General features: G+C 53.9%; 5 protein-coding genes across 5 annotated transcripts; 1 reads left to right on the forward strand and 4 right to left on the reverse strand.

Annotated features, from left to right (window-relative positions):
* Positions 1–986: 986 nt before the first annotated feature.
* On the reverse strand, positions 987–1,871 carry LRP88_08145 (uncharacterized protein; the record flags this gene model as incomplete). The annotated part of the gene is made up of 1 exon (XM_083244654.1): positions 987–1,871. The coding sequence occupies one exon, from the start codon at positions 1,869–1,871 to the stop codon at positions 987–989; it is 885 nt and encodes a 294-aa protein (XP_083099148.1).
* A 6,237-nt stretch (positions 1,872–8,108) lies between these two features.
* Positions 8,109–9,607, reverse strand: LRP88_08146 (WLM domain-containing protein; the record flags this gene model as incomplete). The annotated part of the gene is made up of 2 exons (XM_083244655.1): positions 8,109–9,421; positions 9,475–9,607. The coding sequence occupies 2 exons, from the start codon at positions 9,605–9,607 to the stop codon at positions 8,109–8,111; spliced, it is 1,446 nt and encodes a 481-aa protein (XP_083099149.1).
* A 460-nt stretch (positions 9,608–10,067) lies between these two features.
* LRP88_08147 (sulfate transporter family-domain-containing protein) lies at positions 10,068–12,576 on the reverse strand (the record flags this gene model as incomplete). Its single annotated transcript, XM_083244656.1, has 2 exons — positions 10,068–11,551; positions 11,604–12,576. 2 exons carry the CDS (start codon positions 12,574–12,576, stop codon positions 10,068–10,070), a joined length of 2,457 nt encoding a protein of 818 aa, XP_083099150.1.
* Positions 12,577–14,607: 2,031 nt separating this feature from the next.
* Positions 14,608–16,172, forward strand: LRP88_08148 (rab-GTPase-TBC domain-containing protein; the record flags this gene model as incomplete). The annotated part of the gene is made up of 3 exons (XM_083244657.1): positions 14,608–15,135; positions 15,197–15,993; positions 16,049–16,172. 3 exons carry the CDS (start codon positions 14,608–14,610, stop codon positions 16,170–16,172), a joined length of 1,449 nt encoding a protein of 482 aa, XP_083099151.1.
* Positions 16,173–17,272: 1,100 nt separating this feature from the next.
* Positions 17,273–18,766, reverse strand: LRP88_08149 (hemolysin-III related-domain-containing protein; the record flags this gene model as incomplete). Its single annotated transcript, XM_083244658.1, has 1 exon — positions 17,273–18,766. One exon carries the CDS (start codon positions 18,764–18,766, stop codon positions 17,273–17,275), a length of 1,494 nt encoding a protein of 497 aa, XP_083099152.1.
* Between the last annotated feature and the right edge of the window lie 236 nt (positions 18,767–19,002).

Consider the following 19,002-nt stretch of genomic DNA (forward strand, 5'->3'; position numbering starts at 1 on the left):
TGGGGTTGTTATTGGTGTTCTAGTTACACCCTTTCGGACAGGTCTAGGTCTGTATTAGCTTAGTTGTTCCCTCTCCCATCCACCACCATGTACATGATATCAAGGAGGGCTCTGAACAGATCTGAACAGATACTGTAATCGTTATCATTGATTACTTTGCTGGCTAAAGAATCACTCATTACTGCATCACCGTCTTGGACAGTTCAAATGGCATCAAAGACCAGTTCCCATTCATTCTAGTGTGGTCTAGACCTTGCCCTCCGCGCTCAACGCCTCGGCTATCCTTCCTCCCGCCTTGATGCCCCCTTCCAAATAGTTACCAGCCCATTATCATGGACAGCCGCCGCCCCAACTCCGCCGCTTCCTTGGCTCGACGTCTTGAAGTGGCAAATGCCCTTCTTCACGATTTCCTCCCGGATACCATTTCTTCCCATTGCCGGTTGATAATTGATAATCCTACACGTGCTTGACGTACCTGTACTCAAACACGAAATCATAAACGCCAGCAATCACCAAGTCCAAAACTCCCCATGCTCGCTAGTTGTCGTAGTGTATTTGTCGTCAGTGTGACCCTTCCACCAGTTCCATCAGAGTATGCTCTGCCAAATCATTCTGTCTTCTTCATTTCCTGTACGCCATCCGTAGATTCCGTGTAGGTTGCATATTTTGAGCTCGAGTTTTCCAGCGTTTTCCGAGGGACGCCGCGTCCCAAGAAGCTTTCCTTGCTTGCAGAACACATAAAAAGCGCAGAGAGAGTAGCCATGTGTTAAGCGAGAGGGATCTCCTTGGAGGGAAAATTGGCTGAATGTGCAAAGACCGAATCAAGAACGACATTGCGCAGTGCGATCCGACATGGTGAAAAACAAAAAATCAAGTCCAAGACGGCTATTATAGGCGTCGGACAGTGGTGGCCAAGTGGGCGGGTCGTCGTCATTGTATCATCATCATCATTTTGTCGCGAGACTCTGGAACCTGTGTGTGGCCACTCAGTCCATGTAAAAGTCTCCCTTCAGGATTCTCTCCTGGAAGGCATCCGGCTTGGGCCGCTCAGGCTGCTTTGGCTGATGCTTGACGGAAGCAGCTTGGACCGGGGGTTGGGGCATCTCGGAGACGGACTTTGCCCGATCGTGGATCGAGTTGCCGCGGGGTGGAGAGGTTGACGCGAGCGAGAAAGAAGGACGAGCACCGGTGACGGAGCTCTCGGCGCGAGACCTAAGCTGCTCGGACCAGTTGAAACCTTGCTGGTCTGGGCGCGAATAACTGTCAGATGGGGCTCTTGGATACTTGGTGTTGCTTGCCTGTGGGAGAGAAGAGGCGATGCTTGGACGGCGTGCCGACGACAGGGCGGCCGAGATGCTCGACCCCTGCGCAGGTGAAGCCGCAAGCGACGCCCTTCGTCCACCATGGGCCGTTCGCCCATTCTGAGAGGAGGGAGGAGAGGATGGGCTATTACCATTTCCGGGACTGCCGTTGGGGCGAATGTTGCGCATGTTGGAAGTGCCGAAGCTCATTCGTCGGACGAAAGGCGTAGTGGGCGCGGTCTTAGCGGACCCAAAGAACGCATCGTCGTCTTCAATGGCGTTCTCGTCAATCGAGTCGGAATTGTTCGAGTTGGTTGACATGCTGCCCCGTCGGATGAAGGACGAAGTGTTGGTGGGCGAGGTGCCCGAGAGGCCAAGGGTGGTGACTGAGAGGCGTCGGCGGCCAGTGTCGACTGGGCCAGAGGCTTGGCCGGGAAACCCGCTGCCATTGGGGACCGAGTTCCCTCGCTGGAACAGATTGGTCAGGGCGGCCTGAGTGATTGATCCTCGTCTGTTGCGTGTGTACATTTCGCCGTTGTTGGTGGTGGTTTGAGCTGTGTCGGTAGACATGATGGGCAAAAATTCGAAACTACCGTCGCCGGTAGTTATAGTCGTGGATACGGTGTAGTATGGGGAGACGCCTACGGCAGTGGCGCGAGAGTGGTTCGAGAATGGTATCAACAGCGTAACACGTGAATGTCAATTGTGTGATAGTGATGGGAAATATGTGGGCTGATGGACGCTGCTTGTGCAATGGAAACACTGGTGAAAATAATAATGTATGAGGATGAGAAGCGAGTAGATGGGCTAGAAGAGAAGAGAGGAGAAGAGAAGAGGGAAGAAGGGGAGAGTTTAAGAGCGCGAGGTGGTGATGGGGGGCACCGAGGGGTTGATAAAGACAAAGAGGATGGATGGGAATGGGACGAGGACACGAAATGTGAACGACGCTGATCAACTCTAAAACAGGGGAGCAGCCAGCCTGTTCAATGATCAGAGATCGCCGTTACCAATTCTGGTCAAGCCCAATTCTGAAGAGGGGGAATCAAAGCCAAGTGGGCGGCGATTTCGAATAGCAGCGACACCGGCGGGCGGTGCAGAAACGGATTAGAGTCAGAGTCAGTCCAAGCTCCCCGATGTCGAGGGGTCGATGAGAGTCGAGAGCCAGAGGGGAAAGACAAGGCCCATCCGACCAGGGGTGTTTGGTTAGCCCCAGCGAACGCTTCAACTTAGTCGCTGCAACTTGGTCGTCAGTGGACGTGTCGGCTGGCGCTGAGATGCGCTTGCATTACACGGCGGTAGGTACGTATCGGCTAGCCTCTGAGATGGGGCCTGAGACGGTGGGCGACGTGGGCGAGACCTGCGGGAGAGATGGGGCAAGATTGTGGACAAGACGGGGGGAAGATGGGGGAGAACGGCAAATGGCCTGGGGGCAGAGTGACGTCGTTCGTGCTGGGTGGAACCTCGCGCCGCGATCGGGTAAGGGTTGGTCGGTCTGGCAGTCAGTCCCCTGTCGGCGTCTGCTGCATCTGCGTCTGCTTCTGCGAGGAGGGTTGCCTTCAGGGTTCAGGGCTATTGTGGGACGAGGCCCTCCAGCCCAGTAGCATGGGAATGGCAATCGCTTTTGGGTGTTGGCTCTGTCTTGTCTCGCTTCTCTTTTTTTGAGGCTGACTCTTGGCCTGTCTGACGTGCAAGTTGGTGGAGTGCCGCTCAGCTGGAGGCTGGATCTCGGGGTTTGTCAATTCGACTCGAGTTTCCGGCTCCGAGTCTCCGCGGATGTGATGGATTGTGGCAGCCTTTCCATGTGCTTTTACTGGTCCCGTTTTGGTGGTACTTGGTGCGAATCCCTGACCCTGCCCTGACCCTGACCCAGGCGGCAAATCTGACGTCGATGGTGTTTTGGGGTGGTGGCTCAAGATGTGTGTTTGTTTGGTATTCGAAGATGCAGGCGCAAGAGGCGTTTCGAAGAGCAGAGAAATGGCCTGACTATTCTCTACCTTTTGTCAAGGGAGAGTGAAATCTGTTGAGCAAGGTGACGTGAGTGAATGAGAAATGAAGCAAAAAGGCCGACGAGGAAGCGAGACAGAGAAGCAGGTACCAAGGGTATCGAATGATTTCTGGAGTTGCCCGCAGCCGTTGAGACAATGACAAATGTATACATGTGCTGTACTTCAACTTCCACGAGGAAGGACCGATGGTCCCGGGAGGCACGCACACACGCACTCCAATGCAGACACTGCTCGTATCATCCAAAAAGGCAACGAAGGGGAAGTGGAAGGAGCGGCCAAGGGACCATGAGGTATGCGGCTGACGACTAACCTCCATTCCCATCCGCCAATGCATCACCACGTCTCTCTTTCCACTGTCAAATGTTTTGTTCCTGTCCGCGATTTTACAGTAACCACTTCCAACTAAATCGTCACTCAACAAAGTACCTTGTAATCGGTATCCCTGGACAAAGCAAGTCAAAATGAGGGGACGGACGCCTGACAGGACGGTATCAATCAACCGCATTCCCCGGGCGCCTTACCAAAGACTCCGAGTTAAGTTGTCTGGTACCACCTTCCTGGTTACAGTTGTCTCCCGCCTCTCAAGTCTCCTTCCCTTTCTGCATGGCACCTGCCTGCTGCCTCCCCCTCTGAGTTTCTGCATGGTACCTGTCATAATCACGTGGAGCTCGTCGTCATCCCCTTTCTGCCAATTTCCATCTTCAGGCCTAAGCTGTCCTCATGATAACCTTGAGATAACCTCCAAGCTCAGCTGCTGCTGCAGAGTGCGTGTTGTGGCGCCCTGGATCCACTGGATCCAGCGACAAGGCCTCGTATGCAAAGCCCATCTGACGATTCGAATTGCCGCCCGTCTTAGCATCTTGCATCTTCGCCTGCATTCTTGGTCCCTAGACACTCTGCACTTCTGCATCCATCGCCTAACTACCCGACCACAAAACAAACAGATGGAACACGCTCATGGCGGCTCAGGGCAGTGTGGGACCCCCCTGTTGCTCCCCGGAGCCCACGGCTCCACGCAAGCACGCACACACGCTATCGCTAGCGTAATAAAGCCCGACTGCGGAGGACGGGGGTGCCAGAGGGTCCGCCCCGAGAGAAGCCAATCCCAGAGCGGACAAGACGCCTCGTAGGGTCCTCGCAGCGCCTCACAGTGCCCACAGCGGGCAACGCCTCCAGGGCACCGACGTCACCCACGCGCGCTGGAGATGACGGTTTGCTTTTTTTTTTGCGGGGTAGTAATCAAGCAAGCAGATGAAGCGCTGAGACAACCTCGCATGCAGTTTTGCCCCCAGGCCCAGGGTCATCTGGCTTGCTGACCTGCTGTTTGGGTTGCTTCGCCTTCCAGGTACAGAGAGAAGTTGACAACGAAGCAGCAAGACAATGAAAGGGAAAAGGGGGGCTCGTTGGAGGCCTTCATCCCAAGAGTTGGTTGCTTTTGCTCGCGTACGCACAACGGTACGCTACTACAGCACCTACTGTACGTCGACACGCAGGCAGTCACCCAGTGTTGATCGCTGTACAGTACCAGCAACGCAGCCCACAGTTATGGAAGGATGAGGACCTTGGAGGGCAATGATGGGGATGGGTGACGCCTCCACAAGCTCTCGTTCGGTCAGCGCCTTTCGCGTCAGATGAGACCATGTGCAGGACGCCATCACCAGCAGTGGTGGGAGGGGAGTTGGTGGGTGATGATGATGATGATGGCCGGACGTAACTCAGAGGCAATGGAGCAAGCACACAACTCAACCATCTCAACTTCATCATCAAGCGACGGAGGTGCGTGCTCCTTTGCTATTCTTGGGCAGTCGTCAAGACGCTCCGGCACCTCCTCGAGTTGCCCAACCAACTCTGGCCAAACTATCCGCACCACCACGCCATTTCTTTGGACATGACTCTTGTCAAACATCTGCCACACAGTCTCGTTGGCGTGCTAGCGTGCGGCATCTGAGATCAAGTGATGCTACGATGGTAACCTCCTGCGAAGATGCGATCAGCATCCGTCCATGGCTGGGTGGGAGCATGGATCCTTCGGCATTCATCAGCATTGCGGTCCGCCATGGGGCTCGTCACCATCACAATGTTGATTGATTAGGACCTCAGCCACGGTTGACGAGCCGAGAGACACCACATTCCTGGATTCGCCAATGGCTCTTGGTGGTCTTTTACCCCTTCTGCATGTTCAATTCCTCATTCTTTGTTCCATTGCCCTTCTCTTTCTGATTTACCCTTTTCGCTTTGACCTGTCGCAGGGCTAGTGCCAACTCTACCTACCTAGTCAATCCCCTGCAACGAACTGTTAGACTGCGTGTCGATGGCCACGTTCTTCTTCACCTTATGTGGAACGCACGGCCATGTCATGCTCGATGGCTTCACGATCCACCAGAAGCCACGCTCGTCCCTCATGCAACGCTTTAGTTCTCCGCTAAGGCAGGAAGGCTGCTCCCCGTACGACAGGACAGGCCTGTTGCTGGTCTCTCTCTCGTTTCTCGACCCCTGGGCCAATCATCAACCGTACTATTACCCCGCGTCCATGCACCAGCTCCCGAGACCGGCTCACGGCACCCCGGCCGATGCGTTGGCGCCTCTGCTTGGCCTTGGCCTTGACCTTGACCTTGGGCAAGATTCCTCACACCCACACACTTTGACACCCTTTTCTCTGCATTTGGAGTGCTAGATTTAGCTACTGGTGCACTCCATTCTACGACGTTTTCGGGGTAGAAGAGTGCTCATCACTCAAGACCGTTCCAAGGCGCGCTCCAAAAGTGCCTGTGCATGGATGGCTCTTATCTCCGCTTCCATTCACTGGCGAGAATGTCCCCTTGACAACGGAATGTGTAGACACCATGGTCTCTGGCTTTGTCTGCATCGTTATCAATCAACGGGACTTGAGATCTTCAAAGACCTACACTGGAAACTACACATGTTATTTGAAGCCTAGAAGCCTTGGTCATCAGAATGAATGCTTCTACTGTTTAACTGCCCATTACAGCCAGTTGGTTCTCCATCGCCGATTCCTTGTTCCACCCTTGCCCTCCCAGCTCTCTCCTTTCTCCCCAGTCTTGGCCAACCCCCCACCAGGAGATTCGCGAGCTCGGTGGGCGGCGTGGCCCGCCTATCAGCTGTTGCAAGATTCTGATGGTGCCAGTTAGGGTGACACACTCGGACTGGAGAATCTCCACCGTGCCGCAGCGTGCAGTTCACAGCCGAGAACGAGGGAGATGGGCGGGCGAGACGAGACGGACAGAACGGATACTGTACTGTAGCTGAATGGGGCGGGGCGTTCCTGGTGGTTGTGTGGGGGTGCAACCAGGTGTCGAAGCTGCAACACCACGACTTGGCTTGCCTTGCTTCCTTGCGACAAGCCCGCCCGCCCTTTCTTGGGGCCAAGACGGTCTGGACCTCGGTGAGCTCTGCCGATCTGACAAGAACTGCCCAATGGATAGGGAGTCTTGTGCAGATTGCCGTGGAAACTAGCTGCGAGTGTCTGCATCCTCAAGGTTGTGGCATTCCCAGTGCTACATTGCTCTTTCGGGAGTTGAAGGTTGGGAAGATCTGGCTTCCCCCAACGTTGACTTTCTTGCCTGTTCTCTCCTCCTCTTTCTCAACCTTTTCCTCTCTCCTCCTCCCCTCCCCATCGCTCTCCTTGTTCTTACATCTCGTCCATCACAACTCAGACTCTTCCAGTCTTGATCATCATTCCTCCCCTTCATGCTTATCATTGATTTGCTTCCATCCACCAAGGTACATGCCTTACTCACCGCCATTCTTGCATGCTCTCGTTCTCTCCTATTATTCGCCCTCGCAGATCCACGCTGCATAGCTACTCCAGCGTAAACGTCCTGTCGCCTGTCGATGCGCCGCGCGTAGCCTCTAGGTTTTCCGTCGGGGACTCGGCCCGCGCCGCCTGAAGACATCTCTTTCACTCCTCCTCGGGGGTTGTGAATCTCCTGCCTCTTTCCACCGCCGTGACGTGAATATCCAAATTTCGAGCTCACCGACCGTCTTTCTTGGGGCTCCTCCACCCCTCCAAGAAGACGAGCATGTCGCCATGTATGTTCAGCTGTACGATCGGTTTACCGTGAAGAGACATGTTTCCATGGACATATCATGTAAGTAGCTCTGCCATCCCACTCATGCGGCTAGATGTCCCGGATCCCCCTCTCGCATGTGAAGTATCCCTGGATTTATGAAGCGCCGATCGCGGTCGAGACACTTCACTCCACCAAGGCGCTGTGATCGATCTCCCATCACAGCTCGATCGTGCAGGATCTTGTTGCGCTTGGCTGCGCTAGAGTTATGTGAGACATTGGTCAGGATGGTATGACCTTTAGGAGAAGCTGCTGTAGTGACAGCGCTCACAATCAGCAGGGCGTATCGAGCGAAATCCCAGAGGATGGACAAGGAGGAGGAACAGAGGGCTGGTGGAAATATGGGTTGGCGTCTAAAGGGGGTCTTGTCTGTGAGGCGGGAGACTGAAGTCACGGTATCGAAAGTGAAAGGATATGCTTGTCGTTCATACTGGGATGAAGGAGGCTTGATGTTGAAAGGGCATGATTGTCCGGAATATCTTCAGCCAACTGCTGAATTGATGAATCAACCATGTCTGCGCTCCTCTTCGTATTGAACCCTGGTAAACATCCGCTCTCTCGCATATCATAACATTGATCATTCGTGGATATCCCGGGGTGTGCAAGCATGGCCGTCAACCGACAACCCATCGCTGAAAACCTATCGTAGCAACCGACAGGCTCATAGACAAGAGGAAGGAGTTGATGTAGCCCCTCATTAGCCGTACACCGACCTATCCAGCTTGGACCCTTCTTTTCCCACATAGTCCACACACTCCGCAGTCACTAGCGTTACGATACTGCGTGTACTTGCACGAGTCGCTCAAACATGCCCACGAGCCCGGTGTAGACGAAGGGTCAAGTACGTTGGCACACATGGCACATGTGAGTGCCAGACCGAGGTTGGCGTACGAACACATGGAGCATGTTGTCTCGGCTTGGTTGTTACGCGAGAGAGAACTACTGCTCACCCGGGCTGTTGCTGTTGTAGGTAGGTCGCGTTGACTCTTGACCGCCGTCGAGCTGTTGTTAGAGGCATCGTGACGATCTGCGGTGGGCCTCGCTGGTTCTTTGATTCCTCCAGGCTCGTGATCGGGCTCTTTCTTGACCGCGATGGTTGGTGTCTTGGTCGAAGAACTGCCCTTTTGGACGCCAGAGTTTTGTGCCTTTATCGTCCTTAGAGCTTGCGGCTCGGGATGTTCCTGCTTGATCCCTCTGATCATGTTCTGAAGCTCCTTAGATTCGTCCCTCGCTTCGGGGTCATTTGCGTCCTCATCTTCGCAGACCCTGACCATCCCTCTTCCTTGTCCATCAACAAGTCTCTTGCCGTCAACATCAACCGCGTCCTTAGAGTCGGCCCCCGCTTCATCTTCATACTCGCTGTCAGAGCCGGATTCGGTTTCGTCTTCGTCCTTGGTAGGCTCCGGCTCTGTCTTTTGCTTCTCGAAGCGAGCCAGTGCAGCCGCTGCCCGGAGCTCCCGTCCTCTCATGCTGCCGGCCACTCGAGGTTTGGCCTGGATCTTTTTTCCGCTCTCGAGCTTGACCTTGGTCTCCTCATCCGCTCCTAGTGCGACTCCATTCTTGCCAAACTTTTTGAGAATTCTCCTCTCCTTTCTCTCATGATAAGATAGTTGTGGCTTCGCTTTTCTCTTCTTCCGTGATCGGTATGTACCTCCACATAGGTGTTCTGGCAGAACGTCATCAGCGAGCACCGTATTCTTCTCCCAGGCGCCAGTAGCCAGGTTGGCACCTCTTCCCCAGAGACCATCTCCAGTGTAGTTCTTGGACCACAGATCGTGCATCTGGGCAGCGTACGAGTTGCGAACAGCCCAAAATGCTCGCGAGTGGTTCATCTGCTTGCAATGGGCTAGCTCATGCATCATAACCATCTGGACGTAGTTGAACGGCAGCCAACGCCCGGTACTGGGAGATTTAAGGACGAGCTGAACAACTTCGCCAGCGTTAAAATTCCGCCCAACGAATTCACGATTAGGCTCATACTCCTCTAAGGAGGTTACGTAGAGGTGGTGTTCTCGCATGATAGGGCCTTGTGACAAGTGTTAGCGATAAGTTGAAGGTATGGGGCAAGTAGTATCTTACGGCATTGCGCTGCTATTCTTTCGAGGAAATCCTGGGCTATCTTCTTGTCTGGGCCTTCCAAGGGCTTGATGAAGACGATGTTGGGATTAGGCTGCGACTTCTTCTCGTTCAGCCGCTGCCATCCAGCAACCATTGCAGCGGGGTAGTCGTGGCGACCAAGATTTGAGCCGATAAAGAAGTTGCTACGATGGCCTCCGTTGGATTGAAGGGATTCACGTTGGTACAACAACAGAAGGGGACTCGAGTGAATGACGCAGGGTTGCAAGGGGTTCTCGAGTGGAGTCCGCGCTGGAGACGCGTAAAGTGGGAAATCTCACTGCGCGAGGTCATGTGACAACATCCATTTAACAGCACCCTTTAAAAGAGGCATTGGAACTTTCGTCGCCTGAACGGTTTAGATACCGAGTTAAAGGAAGATGATTCTATCAAATCTAGAAAGTCTATTGACGTAAATCATAATCTATCGCATGCCCCGTCTCTCGGGCTTCTGCAACATCCAAGTCAAATGCTCGCTCCTATCCATGCTATCTGCTCCAACATCAAAAACACCCGCTAATGTCGCTATGCTGTACGCCTCTCGTAACCAAAATTCTCTAATCAGATGCTGCGCTTCTAAAATCCGATCTCGCTTCAACATTTGCGACTGCACTTTGGAGTGCACTCGTCAGATCGACGTGGAATAGGGGCGTGTCCAGACCATGGACCACTGCACCGCGTCGTCTCTGTTTCTCTAATTCTCCTGGCGACATGGCACCATATGACTGTCCAGGAGAGAATCCGCCAATCAATGCCTCCTCTTCAGTTGGGTCCGTATGCCTGGGAAAGACGTCATGGTAGCTTGTTTCCCGAGCCAGCGCTGCAGCAGAGTCTTGCCCTCCAATCTCTGCCACACTAAAGATCGACTTCCATCCATGTTGGGCTCCCTCGCCGTCCGGTTTTACTCCAAAGCCCGCAGATACAAGGGCCCGCTTTGTCCATCTATTGTTGATGCAGGCAAAGTGCCAGTCGACCATGTCAGGGGCAACGTACAAGTCGAGCTGATTCCGAATATCGATGAGCCGCTGGACGGAGGTGATGTCGACGTTGTTAACTGAGCTAAAATCCATAATTACCGCCTTCAGTGTTGGCAACCGAGAATCCGAGTCGACATGTGCAGGCCGCTTCGCAGATTTCCTCGGTCCTGGGTTGTTCCAAGGCCTGTCCCCTGGACGTTCAAAGGCCTCAGGGCTGCTGCGTCGAGTCTTCGCCTGAATAAAATCGGTGAGATAATCCAATGACGAGTTTGCGTTTGGATAGTTGAAGCCTTCGGAGAAGCGATAGATGAAGACTCCTGGATATGGGTGGTCAACCTTGACTTCGGGGTTAGAACCATCGCCATGGTCGAGTGGCAAGAAGATGTTCCTCGCTGAAGTCTCCGGGTTCTCAAAGGTGCCATATTGCCCCACGACTTTTCGATGATCATCCCCAATAACATGGTCGCCAATGACTGAGTGAACCTTGACTTTACCGAGGAACCGGCCGTTGGCTTTGAGGATTCGGTAGATAAGAACAGCCCCAGAAAGACAGACAGTAGAATACAATCCATCCTCGATCTGAGCAAAGATGCTAACGATGACACCAGTGAAGAAGATGAAGACTTCGACTGGAGAAACCCTCCAAAACTGGTAGATGGTGTTTGGCGGCGTGACAAGATCGCCAACCGCATGAATAATGACAGCTGCCAGGGCAGCACTCGGGATATAGAAGAATACGGATGTCAAGAGATATGTTGCAAGTAGAACAACAATGCCAGTGATGATACCCGCAGCAGGCGTCCGCACGCCAGCCTTGGACTGGATCGCCGTCCTACTAAAAGACCCCGTTGAGGGATAGGCGCCAAGGAAGGGTCCGATAAGATTGGCCATGCCAATCGCAACCATTTCCTGTGATGGGTCGATCGTGTAGTTGTTGACCCTCCCAAATGACTTGGAGATGGCTATGTGCTCTACAAGTAACACAATTACCGTGGCCGGTAGGTGTGGTCCAAACTCGGAGACCAGTTCAGATGTTATCTTTGGTGCGCCAACGTTTTGGAATCCTATAGTGTCATTAGCCTGAGGCCCTTTACTATGGATCTAAAACAAACTTACCCTTTGGAACAGTCCCCAGAATTTTGAAGAGGGGATCATCTCGTCTATTCATGTTGAGAACCCAGCTGATAATCGTGTACACCAAGATGACAAAGACGGTCCGCATTGTATTAGCGAAGAACAAGACGCGTTTGTGCTTCGGAAACCGTTCTGCCGCGGCGCTGAAGCTCATGCGAATGAAGTACAGGACGGTCAGAGCCGACAAGCCGACGACAGCATCAAGTCTTGCTTCGACGAGGTGCTTCAGTGTGTTGGTCAGAACTTGATAAGGAGATTCGCGGTTGGAGAACCCTGTCAGTCCCAAGAGAGCAGGCAACTGGCCAACGCAGATGGTGATGGCTGAACCCGTCATGAAGGCGGAGAGGGAGGTGATGGAGATAAGATCGACTATCCAGCCACACCGGAGTAGTCCAATAAGAAGGACGACGCAGCCCGCGACGATAGACAAAGCCGATGCAATAACATGTGCTGGGATATCATGTCCTGAGGATTGGATGTCTTGGATTACATTGCCAACCACGGTGGAGAGAACAGCGACGGGGCCGATAGAGATGTCCTTGGAGGTGCCGAATATCCAGTAGATCAAAACGCCGATGAATGATGAATAGAGACCGAACTGGGGTTCCAGGTTTGCGAGCATGGCATAAGCCATTCCCTGAGGGACAACGACAGCACCGATGGTGATGCCAGCAACCAAGTCTCCAGCAAACCACTGCAGGTTATAGTGGCCGATCCATGTCAGGAAGGGGAACAGAGAAGTCCCATATTCGGCCAACTCGTCTAGCGACGGGATCTGTTCTCGAAGCCATTCTGCTGATGTAGGCTCTCTCTCGTAGAAAGAAGTATTGCTCTGGATCGACAGAATGGATTCGCCTCGGGTGACCTCGTCCTGTGAGTCCGACTTTTGGTCATCCAGCTTGATGCCCAGGACGTTGGCCAGGCCGAGGCCAAAAGTGGTGGCGCGGCCTGGCATCGGGACGGCTTGAATATGTTTTACACGGTACCAAAGTCTGGGATATCGTTCAAGACATGAGATGAATTAGTTGAGAAGCGGTGTATAAGTCTCTGTTGACGCGTCTCGGTGAGTGGAGTAAATCAGTTATATGATGTGGGCTATTAGAGGCCTGCAACGTGTCGGCAGCGTTTCGTAAGAGGTCGTTGGACGGGGAGATCAGGTATCTGAGAGTAGCTGGGACACGTCGTGTAATATGCCAAGCAGTCGGGGAAAGCAACCAAGTCCCCCATTCATAGGCAACTCCCCGAGACACGAGATGCAATCATCAGGGCAGGTTGGCGTAACTGATTCGACACAGGAGCGTGGAGGAAGATAGGCCAACGAGGGTGATGTAGTCCACAAAGGGGTGTAGAGATGATGTCCTGACGAATAGGACGGCAGTATATGGGTTGTTCCTGGTCTTGTGGTCTGGGGTCTCAGGTCAGCCCGATGACGAATATCGTGGGGATAAAGACGACATCGCGAGCCCAAGCATGGAACAATTAAAGAAATGGAGAAGAAGAGACGGGAATACGACTTTGGGTTTCAAGCATATGGATCCTGCGTCATGAAAGAAATGTAATCAATATTACAAAGCAAAAGAAAAATTCAGAAGAGTGAAAGAGAATGGCACAGGGTTATTCCACTGGGAATGGCAAATTTCAAACCCGACGTCCATCTCGAGAGCCAACAACTTTCATCGGAGCATCGGTAGTCGGTAGCAAGGCCCTGCGAGGGCCCATAGAGCATGGAGGGGCAGATCGGGCCGTTGCGGCCTCTGCATTGGACCATGATGGATGGCATTATCCATCTCTACCCACGCAGATGACGAAGTCGCGCGGCGCTCGGGCGGCTTGTGAGAGCTCTTTACTCTGGTGGTTTGCCTGGCATGATCGATGTCGCAATCGCCGCCTTGCCTTTCGCGGTAATAGCGCTGCCGTTTCCCGCGCCTACGGTTTGTGTGACCGACTGTACAGGTGAGAGAACAACACCAAACCCCACGCTTCATGTCCAATAGTTGCTACTTGGATTGGGTTCTCGGGGAAAGAAGTGATAGTCTTGGTATCATGACAAATGCTGCCCATGTTTGCCGGCTTGTTGGTATACAGATGCGTCTGAGATGGTCGACATGGAACGGACAAGAACTGCTAGTGGAGATCAGTCAGTTGGATACGTCTAGAAGATGCTTACAACTGTGCGGCCATGGCCAGAACTGGTAGATCTTGTCATGACATGGATCTTGGCTCGTTCATCTTCCGGGCTGTAATGCTTCGCAAGTTGATATTGTTCATACCAAAGTTATAAAGTCATGATGTGCCCGGAGAAGGAAGTGTCCGTGGGTGGACCTTGATCATTCAGGACTTTCTTCCTGACGGCACGTGGGAAGAAACTCTGAACCCAGGACCCAGAAGCTAAGCCTGCAATATCTCAAACACACATTATTCCCATCAGCCTCATTTTATAAGAGCAAGGATCAAGCTGTGCGCATCTCAAAGTCGGCGAATCGGTACACCAACCCCCGACTGTAACCTTACCGACCTAGAGCCCAATGGCCACCACCCCAGCCTCTCAAATTGGTCCTCATTCCAGGCCAGCAACAGCACAGCTGGCATCAAGTAGACAAAGAAAGATAGAATTCATTCCCAACTCCACGGTTGAACTTGAACACATTTGAAAGAAAGTCATTGCAGCTGACTCTGGCTTGTTTACACTCGCACCGTTGTCGCTGGCTGCTGGTTCAACGCGAGACAAACACGATGCGCGCACTTTGTCCCACCAAATATTGAAACCGCCAACTCCCATCAGCCGTCAGCCAGCCTCCAGCCTCCCCGCTAACCTCTTGAGCACAACACAACTAGTTCCATGCTGATTTTACTCTCGATCCTCACTCTGGCATCGCCATCAGCCCTAATTCACTACCAGATTTATCCATACTGAAAATTCATCCTCTCCCTCTCCATCTTGTCCTCCGCAATCCTTCCATGCCCATCCAGCCTTAGCATCGCAACCATGTCGGAGCCCTCCTCCAACGCCTCCAACGCCTCCTCAACGAAGCCCGCGATCCCTTCGCTCCCCGCCTCCATCACCACACAGCTTCAGCCCCCGCCATCACCACGAACTCACCGCGTCCTCCGCCGCCTCCAGTCTGCGCACACTCTTCGCCCTCAGAACCCTCCCTCGCTCATCTCGCAGCAGCGCCTGCGCGAGACACAGACACAGCGCAATGTCTCGCCCACGAGATCCTCCCCCGTGCCCGGCGCTGGCCCAGCCGCCTCGTCTGGCCCGCCCCCGAGCATCAATCGCTCGCCTCAGCGCGGCCGCGCTAATAGCGATGCCACGCCCCCTCTCGTCCACCAGATGAACGTCGTAACGGCTAGCAAGCGGGCTGGAAGCAAGAAGCCCGTCTTCTCGCATGGGCATCTCTCCCTGCAACAAATCATCCGCGAAGGTCCCACTGATGGAGACTTCCTAGGCGCCCTGGAGAGTGCGCGATGGAAGGTCATTGATGGGGGAGTCAAGAGTGCTGAGGATGGCATGGTAAGATGAACATTGGCGTCCACTTCTCCAGGTCTTTGCTAACGGCGCTCTCTCGTTATAGTCGACGCTCAGGATATATGTCTGGCTGGTTCTCCTGGACGCTCCCATCCTCTCGACCGACGACTACCTCGCCCTCATCCACCGCGGCGCTTCTCCCGCCTACTCCAAGATCCGAAACGACACCTTCCGCACCCTCACAACAGATCCCCTCTTCCGTCGTCGTGTCAGCGAGGCCAGCTTGATCCGACTACTCAACGCCATTGCATGGAAACTCCACGACGCCCGCGAAGAGCAGCGCCAGAGTCGCCCAAGCAGCAGCCGCGCCTCTCTTCCAGGAGACAGCAGCGTGTCAGGTCATTCCCAGGCCAGCACATCATCACCTACTGCTCGTAATCGCGCCCGCGCCCTAACACTTACAACCGAGGGCTCTGAATCTGGCGCGGGAGCTACGACTCTCGAGCCCGGTACCTACGTACAGGGCATGAATGTCCTGGCCGCCCCATTCCTCTACGCCGCCCGAAGCGAGGCCGAAGCCTTTGTCGCCTTCCACTCCCTTCTGACGCGCGAGTGCCCAGGATACATCCGCGGTGCCATGGACGGCGTCCATCGAGGCCTCGCACTTGTGGACAAGGTCTTGGCGATCGTGGATCCCAAGCTGAGCATGTATCTTACGGCCAAGGGGCTTTCGGCCGAGATCTATGCCTTCCCCTCAGTCCTCACTCTGTGCGCCTGTACGCCGCCCTTGCCTGAGGTGCTGCGGTTATGGGACTTTTTGTTCGCCTATGGGCCGCATCTCAACATTGTGTGCATCGTGGCACAGCTCACCATTATGCGATCTCAAATTCTCCAATCACCAAGGTATGATTTTGTCCCGTCTGGTCCTGGTTGAAGTATGGTTCTGACACGATAATAGTCCCAACAAGGTCTTGAGATCCTTCCCTCAACTTAACGCCGATCTCGTCAAGTCTGTCACCATTGGCATTATTAAGAAGATTCCAGATGACGTCTATGCCGAGATTGTATCCCACGCTCTTTAATAAAGGGCATTTACTAGTGTAGTGGTCCGAGCAACTCAAGATATCCCAAGGTACCTTGGTACTTTGCCCAGATGCTGTTGTATGACACCACCACACCAAGCGAGACCACGAACCAACAGGGATCCTGGCCGCGACCTCACTGACGTGCATGCCGCCACGCGAGTCGGGGGGCCATCCTCTATGCAAGGGGCGTGGCTCGCAAACCCGAGGGTCCCGCAGCCTGGCCGGCGCCGGCACCGCGCCATGCAAGTCAAGATAGACGAGCCGAGCCGGGCCGCTGCGCCTGTAACGGCGCCCTGATGTATTTATGTTTTAACGGTTTATGATTCAAGGTTCAAATGCGTAATGACCGGGGGGACACAGTACATATTTGTATGATTATAGTTTTCTGGCAAGGTTGAATGAACATGGATGGAATGATGGAGTGGCCCTACGATGGACGACTCTAGGATGAATGAATGAATATATGAACGCTTTCGTCTATTATTAACCTTAAAAGCCCGAGGCGTAACGAGGCCTCGGGTTATTTCTGCTCATACACATGATTCCGTGAGTGTCTACTCTCGACACGTTCCCAGTCTCCAAGTTAACGCCGGTTTACATGCAATTACTTTTCGTCAAACGACATGAGGCTCCCTCTGGTCTATGCGGGACAATGAGAGCCAAGGTAATCTTCTGCTTTGGCCACCTCCATAGGTAGCATCCGATATACCAAAACTGCTTGGTCGATGTAATACACCGAGTAGCGAGGGCCATTCCTCGTAATGGTGTTCATGAGATATTGCAGGAGATGAGGGTGAAACCTCTTTTCCAACTCTATCACTTCCCTCTCAGACTGCTCATCATCCGGACATGCCAGGGGACGCCGTGGTGGTCTGCAGTGTCGTCCGCCATATGATGCTTCGGCGTGCGAACCTTTGCAGGGTGCAACAACTGCGTTAGTTGTTTGATTGGAACCAGGGCTCCATTCAACAGCACCCGCTCGAACACAGAATGAGGCGTGTTGAGCGCCGTCATTCTCAAGCCTGTTAATTGATCTCGATAGAGGTCTAGCGAAAGAACACCTCGCGCAAGGCTGAAGCTAGTTGCAGCTGATGCCTCTAGTACGAAGGGCAACCAGCCTCCGCTCGGAGGAAAGCATTAGCAAAGAAACTTTGCATGGCTGTGTAGTGGAAAAGGATGCCACCGAGGACAGCAGCATGCCAGAGGTTGTGGCTTCCACCCACGTAGTCGAAGCAGCCGGGGAACCATCGCTCGGGGATCTTGCTGGCGTAGACCACGGCGCCCGTGAAATAGACAAACATGGATTTGGAGATAGGAGAGTAAAAGTCGTAGACAAAGTCTGGCCCGTGAGTCCACCCGAGCTGAACCATGGGCATGAAGCCGGTCAAGGCCAGGCCAACATAAAAGGCAACGCGGGCCCATGCCATGTCGGCGCCGTTAAACCGAGGGTGCCATGGGAGGATGACGCCTCCTATTCCGAGGAAGGCCGTCAAGCACATGTAGATCCACCGACTGATAGGATCGCAGTAAAAGGCCGTGTACTCAGTTGTCATGATAGAGGCAGCGATAAGCAGGGAAATGCCGGTGTAGTCGACGCAAGCAAATATCGAGATGGCGTCGACATCGGCAACGGCATTCATTGTATGCCAGACGGTCGAGCAGACCAATGTGAGACAAGCCATGACGAAGAAGACGCCTGCCACAAAGACGTCGGTCTTGGTGCTCAACGTAAAGTTGCTACTGCTCGGGTAAAAGTAGAGGGCAATCGCCAGAACCAGAATAAGGCCCAGGGCGTGGGACCAGATGTTGACCAGCTCGTTGGACAGGTTGAATGCGGAACGAACACACTCGAGCTTGGATTCGGTGAAGCGATATCCCTTCTTGATGTGAGGATTATTCCTCCAAGGCATGGGGAGGTCTTCGTAGCAAATAAGGCGGCCCTCCTTGGCCTGGAAAATGGCTTGCTGGATGTGCTCCTCCAGAGACAGAGCAGCCTGGATGGCACGTTCAATACCCTCGTTGGCGACACGGCGGCCTTCGTCCATGAACGCCTCGGCGGCGTTGGCGGCATTTGCAAAGCCCTGCTCGCGAAGCTTATAAGCGCGCGTCTCGAAATCAGAAAGCATGTTCTCGAGCAGGTCCACGCCAACGCGAGCCTTCTCGTTGAGCGACTCGGCAGCCTCGAGGGTCTCATGATATCTCGTCTCCAGGGTCTCGACCATGATGTGTAACCGACGTCGTCCTGCGCCGAGGACTTCTTCAGAGGCATGGGAACATCGTGTGCGGACGGTCTGGAGGGTGGAAAAGGCGCGGGAAATACTCGAGTCCTTGCTCAGGTCGACATAGTTCTCGATAAAGTCGAGGCGGCGCTCGAGCTCAGAGAGGAACAAATCCACCTTGAGGAGGAGGCCCTCTTCGCCATCCATGATATGGCCAACAATGGATCGTCTCCGGGGAATGAAGAAGGAGTGTCGTCGCTTTCGAGGTTCAACGCGGGGACGAATGTCGGATCCAGAAGTCGCAGCCAAGTTATCGTCGTCACGAGCCTGGTAGGCACAGGCCGTGGTGATGGCGGTGGTAACATCGGACATGGCGGCGGCTGGTAACTCGGGGCGAGGCGCCGTGGTGTATATGCCGGCGACGGCTGGCTGACGAGCGTTGGAGCGCTGAAACAGTTACAGTAGAGGCAGTGAGTGGCGGCTCTTCCAGTTGGTGGTGCTGATTTGCGGCGATAGGGACTGGCGCTCTACATCCAATGCGTGTATGGCTTCGTCGAGGCCACGAGCGAAGAATGAGGAGAGCAATTGGTTGCTGACGGACGGCTATA

The sequence above is a fragment of the Fusarium phalaenopsidis genome (assembly GCF_050370095.1).
Source record: "Fusarium phalaenopsidis strain FUZ10S chromosome Unknown contig_32302, whole genome shotgun sequence".
Taxonomy (NCBI): domain Eukaryota; kingdom Fungi; phylum Ascomycota; class Sordariomycetes; order Hypocreales; family Nectriaceae; genus Fusarium; species Fusarium phalaenopsidis.